The sequence below is a fragment of the Protobothrops mucrosquamatus genome, unplaced genomic scaffold (genome assembly GCF_001527695.2).
Source record: "Protobothrops mucrosquamatus isolate PMUCROS unplaced genomic scaffold, P.Mucros_1.0 scaffold7689, whole genome shotgun sequence".
Lineage (NCBI taxonomy): Eukaryota > Metazoa > Chordata > Lepidosauria > Squamata > Viperidae > Protobothrops > Protobothrops mucrosquamatus.
Genome location: NW_015393488.1, coordinates 3,882 through 10,030, shown reverse-complemented (window position 1 = coordinate 10,030; position 6,149 = coordinate 3,882). Strand labels below are relative to the sequence as shown.

General features: G+C 37.0%; 1 protein-coding gene and 1 long non-coding RNA gene across 2 annotated transcripts in view; one reads left to right on the top strand and one right to left on the bottom strand.

The window, feature by feature from the left end:
- Positions 1 to 3,888, top strand: part of LOC107300624 (TBC1 domain family member 8-like) — a gene marked incomplete at its 5' end in the record, with an annotated part of 8,137 nt that extends 4,249 nt beyond the window's left edge. The window contains 3 exons of the mRNA XM_015829934.1: positions 1,947 to 2,036; positions 2,453 to 2,553; positions 3,005 to 3,888. Of these exons, the coding sequence (XP_015685420.1) occupies positions 1,947 to 2,036; positions 2,453 to 2,553; positions 3,005 to 3,448 (635 nt within the window). The remainder of the gene's footprint in view (positions 1 to 1,946; positions 2,037 to 2,452; positions 2,554 to 3,004) is intronic.
- Positions 3,889 to 5,602: 1,714 nt separating this feature from the next.
- Positions 5,603 to 6,149, bottom strand: part of LOC107300625 — a 2,210-nt gene continuing 1,663 nt past the window's right edge. The window contains exon 2 of the long non-coding RNA XR_001549230.1: positions 5,603 to 5,687. This is a non-coding gene — a long non-coding RNA (uncharacterized LOC107300625). The remainder of the gene's footprint in view (positions 5,688 to 6,149) is intronic.

Sequence of the window (6,149 nt, the reverse complement as noted above, 5' to 3'; positions counted from 1 at the left end):
TTTAAAAAGTAATTTTAATGGGAACACAGCAATCAATATTTGGCTTTTAATTAGGTTTTAGTGGGGTTATTTTGTGTATTTTTGTATGATTTTTTTGTATCCTGTATATTGTATTTGTGTTTTTAATATGCTGTGAACCGCCCTGAGTCCTACGGGAGAAGGGCGGTATACAAATTAAATTAACCTAACCTAACCTAAAACTGTCATTGGAGCAGATTGGGAAAAGAAAATTAGTGATCTCTTTAGTTTTATCTGTAAACTTGCAATTCTGTACCTTATAGTCTGATCAGAAATTCACCCAACACTTATTAATTAGATGAATTGATTCTGGTTTAACAAATGAGTACCAATCTATTGTATCAAATCTTCTTTGAATACCTGAACCAAAATTCATACTTTTGCCTTTAGCCTGACCTTCAGAAATTTGGTACACTTAATTCTTGGGAGTGATTTTGCTAAATCAATCTTGGGCATAACCATTGTGCCCTCTCCTCTATAAAACATCTTCCTGACCATAGAATGGTGCAGGACAGATTTTTTAGCAATGGATTTGCAGTTGTCTGGGTCCATTAATAATTCAATGGTAAATATTAACTTCTTCAATCTAGGCCCAATATTACACCATCCAATGCTTCCTCTCTTCTTCCAATAATACACATTTTCCCCCTAGGGAAATACAATTCTTATTGTTGTTAATACATATACAATTGAATATCAACATCTTTGTTACATTTTCCTAATAATAGCAATAATGTCGGTTTAAAATATCTTTTCTAACCAAAATATATCTTAATTGCATTTGCACTTAATATCTATTTGTTCAATTAATATCCTGTTTTTCCCGCATTTTTTAAATTTTAATTTCTCATCAGAGTTCAAAATGTCTCTATCACTTATAATTTCTCATAAGTTATATTTGGATAACCAAAAGCTTCCCTTATTCAAACTCTCTTTGCATTTTCATATTTCCCTTCTCATACCAAAATATAATATTCTATAGTTACAAATTCTACCTTTCTAGTTATAATAATACTTCTATTTCTAACAATTATCTATTCTCAGCCATGTTCAAACATCTGATTAATAGTATAATATCCCATCTAATGGGTCAAAACCTATTTTTCTTCAGTCTTACTCTAGCTTTCTTCCTTTGCCAACTAACTTTCCAAGTCAATGCATTTGAATCATCAAGTAATTCTTCCTCTATTTTTGTGTATATTGTTTGGAATAAGAAAGACAATTTGATTAAAGTATTTTTGGAAGGACGCTCAGCCCATTGATATTCATTAGACAGCCTCCCTCCTTCTCCAATTTCCCCCAGTTCTCCTAACAGCTCTATCTTCCATCCAATCAGTTCTTCTTTCTTATCCTCAAGTGTATTCCGAGATCTTGACAGGCAAGATATCTTTTCCATTTCTGATATTATCGCTACGTCTTCTAATCCTTCGTTTGTCCGAGTCTGTTAGTTCCTTTCTTTAGGTCCTCTATCTTTAGATCTGCTTCCTTTCTTTAGGTCCTCTATCTTTAGATCTGCTTCCTCTGATTTTTCTTCTATTTTCTGGGTTGCTAGTTCCTTCTTTGTAGTCATTTTCTAACTTCCTGCTCCCGTCACGTTGCGACATCAAACCAGAAGTCAGGATTAAACCTTTTTATGAAGTCCAGAGATCTTATGCTTGTGGCATGACTACTCAAAACTCCAAGGGTGGCATTTAACGTGTGTACTTTTTAAAGGAAAAAAATCCCTCAAACTCACTTTTCTGATTAGTAGAGACACTTTCCCTAAGAGAGCTGTGTATCTGAATGATGCTTGGACAGTTGAGGGGGAATTGAATCAAATTTCTTATACTTAAAAAACTAGATCCATTAAAAATTACAGGTATGGTTCTATGATCTATCTGAATTCAATACATTCTGCTAAAGTAAATGTAATTACTTTGCCATTACAGCCCTCACAGAAAATGAAAAAGACAGTCAGTCACCACTAAAGAATTCTTTGTTATCAACATCAAGGCCACTAGTAATAGGAAAATCAAACAGTAAGTAATCTAATTTCAAATACTATTTTTTTTCTGTAATTAACAAAATTAAGTAGTATAATGTAGTGGTTAAGCTGGGGATGGCAATGGGGAGACCTATGTTCAGGTACTATCCTTTAGCCAAGCTTGTTGTTATAGGGGAAGATGAGTGGGGGTATTGTATGCTTAAGCTCATGAACATAAGGTAGGATCTAAATCTAACAAATTAATAACATTTTCTGCCATAAGATATGGAGATAGTCACTGCAGGAATGGCTGTAATGAATTTAGATTTCAAAAGCAATTTCACTGACTCATTTCAGAGACAATACACTTATTGACATTTCTAGAATAAGAACAGCAAAAAATGTTTGTCCAGTGTCATTCAATGTTACCTTTTTATGTTCACTTCCTCATCATATATATCTGTTATGTAGATGATGGCATAGATTATCAGAAGCAGTTGAAACAAATGCTGAAGGATTTAGCCAAAGAAAAAGATACCAAGGCTGAAAAAGAACTACCTAAAATGAGCCAGGTACAACTTGGTGGTTTTTCTTTCAACACTTTTATCTTCAACATTGGTACACTTGAGATAACAACCTAACTAAAATGCTTTCTCATAACCCAAAGGAAAATATAAAAAAAAGCTTCTTGTAATAAAACTTCCAGAAGAGCTAGCATGTGTTGCACTTTAAGACTTGTCAGTCTATATTATAGTGTTTAAAAATAGTTATTTCTTTTTATTCCAATTTAGGAGCATTATATTAGTGCAGGAATGGCTATATTAATTTAATGCTATCTCCATAGCTTCTCCTTAGAATAAGACTAAGGATGAACACTAAAGTAGTCAAGTTGAAGTCTTTCCTTAGGCAGATGGAAAAACCTTAAACAATGGGAGATTGTACTGAAAGAACCTTTAATATGCTATATAATTTGGAAAATAAGCCAGTAAAATTGCATTATGTTGACCTTATCTTCCTTTGTAGCGAGAATTTATCCAATTTTGTAAGACCTTGTATAGCATGTTCCATGAAGATCCAGAAGAAAATGAGTTGTATCAAGCTATTGCTACGGTGACTACATTGTTACTTCAGATTGGAGAAGTTGGCCAAAGAAGCAGCAGCTCAGGCTCAGATGATTTCAGTGATGATTTCCTAATGGAGGCATCGACTTCAGAGCAGGATCAAGTTTTTACAGACATTGTGAAAATCTCAAAGAATGTGCCCTCACCTCTAACAGGAGACTGGATTGTTTCTTTTGAGCAAATCTTGGCTTCCCTATTAACTGAACAATCCCTGGTCAATTTCTTTGAGAAATCCTTAGAATTGAAACCAAAACTAGAGACTGCAAAGCTGACCCAGTGTAACTCTAAATTAAGTGGTGCAAGCCAGCCATCACGAGGTGAAATTGAGCAGCTAAACGTACAATAGCAACCAACGGTTATGTACTACCAAAATGCATACTGTAATTTTAGAGCTTTTGGACCAACACAATTATTTAATACTTTGGGGAGCTTTAAAGCCAAAACACTACCTAAAATGTGGTTTTGGAGTAAGAAGACCATCTGTTTTCTTTTTGAATGTAATTTAAAACTCCATCTTCACTTTGAAAAAGATGCAGAGCTATTTAAGCAATTCTACCAAAAAGTAAAAATAAAGTAACTCCCAGTTGATAATTTTGGCCAACTACAGGTTTTATGAATTGTTACCTTTTTGCACTAATGCTTGTTTCAATGCTGGTAATTGAAACTATTAATATATTTGAATCAAACTTTGTATGTCTTGCTTTCAATGTTCCGTGTACATGAACTATGATTCTCATTTTTCTGTGTGTGCACTTTTCAATAAAAGATTTTTGTATCTGTTGCTTTTCAGATTACTCCATTTCAAATACGTCATGTGAATGGGTTAGGCCAGGGCTTTTCAACCTTTTCACCTATTGTACCACTTTTAGGATATGGCAATATCCGAGTACCACCAGTCGCCTAGCAAGGTGTCAAAAACTTGATGACCAAAAAAAAAAAAAAAAAGGAAAAAAGTGATAAAGTACAGGTAGTCCTTGACTTACAACAGTTCACTTAGTGACTGTTCGAAGTTCCAATAGCACTGAAAAAAGTGCCCCCCAAGCCACAGCCGAGCAAGACACCTGCCTGCCTGCCGGGCGGCGCTCTTCCTACTGTCCGAGGTTTTCATTGTTGTGAGCATTTCTGTTGAGGATTGGTAGCGGGGGTGGGGTGGGGGGTGTTTGGTTTTTATTCTCCCCCGTCTGCTGGGTGGTTGCAGCAGGTTTTGGTCACTTCACATAACCCTGGGACACTGTGACCATCATAAATATGAATCAGTTGCCAAGCATCTAAATCACAAGACCCTGGAGATGCTGCAATATTCCAGCTGATCAGCGCTTCTTCTGGGCTCAGCAGAAGCGCCAGGATCAGCGCCGAGCTTGAGCTGGAGCCTGGCGCTGATCCTGGCGCTTCCACTGAGCCCTGACAGCCCCGAAGAAGCGCTGATCCTGGCGCTTCCGCTGAGCATTGACAGCTCTGCAGCTCCAGCCATCTCTCACTCAGGCTTGTGCGGTGCTGCCACCGGTTCAGCTCATTCCCCTCCCCCGCTACTTTTCTAGGATGCTCGCATACCACCTGCCAGGTGCGAATGTACCACAGGTGGTACCCGTACCACTGGTTGAAAAGCCCTGGGTTAGGCAACTTAGAGGCAGTATGATTGGAAAGGTTTCAAACTATGATGTGTGGTAGTCACCTTACTCAATTTGATTTCTTCCAAAAAGGCCTTCAGATACCTGTACCACAGGTACAGGATAGCACAGGAATGACAAGTGTAGTCCAAAGGAAAGCTGGAAAAAAGCCTGTTTGGTGAAGGGTCAGTCATTTTCAAGGGGTAAAAATAGATGACTCAAGGAATTTTGTTTACTTCTCGAAATCCATCTGGAAAAAAAAAAAGCTGAAATGCTTGCTTGATGCTACCACCCTATGGGCTACAGTCTGATGCTAATGGCTATATTTTGCATTCAAGTACCTTTTCATTAATCACTACCTGATCAGGCGAATATTGTATAAACAAAAGGAGGCAATAAATCCTGAAACCATTGGAACTTATATAGAAGCTTACACACACACACACACGTACACCCTCATGGGGAAAAAAATCCTGCAAACAGCATCTTCATTGTGAAATTCTTGCAGTCTTAATTGTTGAATCTGAAGATTTATACTGATTTAATGCTTTCCAGCCAATCTTTAACATGTCCTAAAATCATCCAACACATTTATTTCATCCCAGTGCTTGTAAAGGAAGTTGTTTTGCAAGAAAAACAGGAAGGATGAAAAAGATCTCACTTTGTCTCACTATCTGGCAAGAGGAGCCAGCAACCCATTAGAAAATTTGGTTTCTTGTATGTCAGATATTCCAAGAAAGAAGACAAGATTGCCCTGTTTTTCTTCATATCATTAGAACTATCAAGAAACATTGTGACCTACCAGGCAACTGGAAGACCTGTTTCACCTTTGAGCAATTGTGGAATTCAATTGCTGATCTGTAACCCAGAGTAATCTGATTGCAAAAAAGTAATCTGATTGCAAAAATGTTTAATATCAATTTAGTATTTTTATTGTAATAAAAGCTTAGTTTTCATCTACATTAACAGTCTGTAGACCTGCAAACAAAGGAAAAAAAACAATGAAACCATAAGTTATTGAGGGAGCTGAATATAGAGTATAATATGTGTGTGTGTGTGTGCAAATCCCGGGTGTATTTATATCAAAAGTGTAAAATCATCGAATTCCAGGATAAGTATAAAAACAACTGTTTATTTCTAAGCTTTTGTCGGTCCCCTGCCAATGTCATCAGAGTGAAAGCCGGAGGTCTTTTGATTGATATATATTTATCAATCAATCAATCTATCTATCTATATATATATATGTAGGTCTTTGGTCATTCGGGTTCTCTCCCGCGTAAAATTGGAAGTGTCCTGGCGACGTTTCGACAAAGTCACATTCGTCATCTTCAGGCTGGTGTCTTCAGCTTCGTGCTTCTGGGAGTAGTGTGCGATCGCTGCTGTTTCTTCCTTTTAACTGCCAGTGGGGTTTGAGCTGATTGGGTGGGAGCTTGGCTGTGT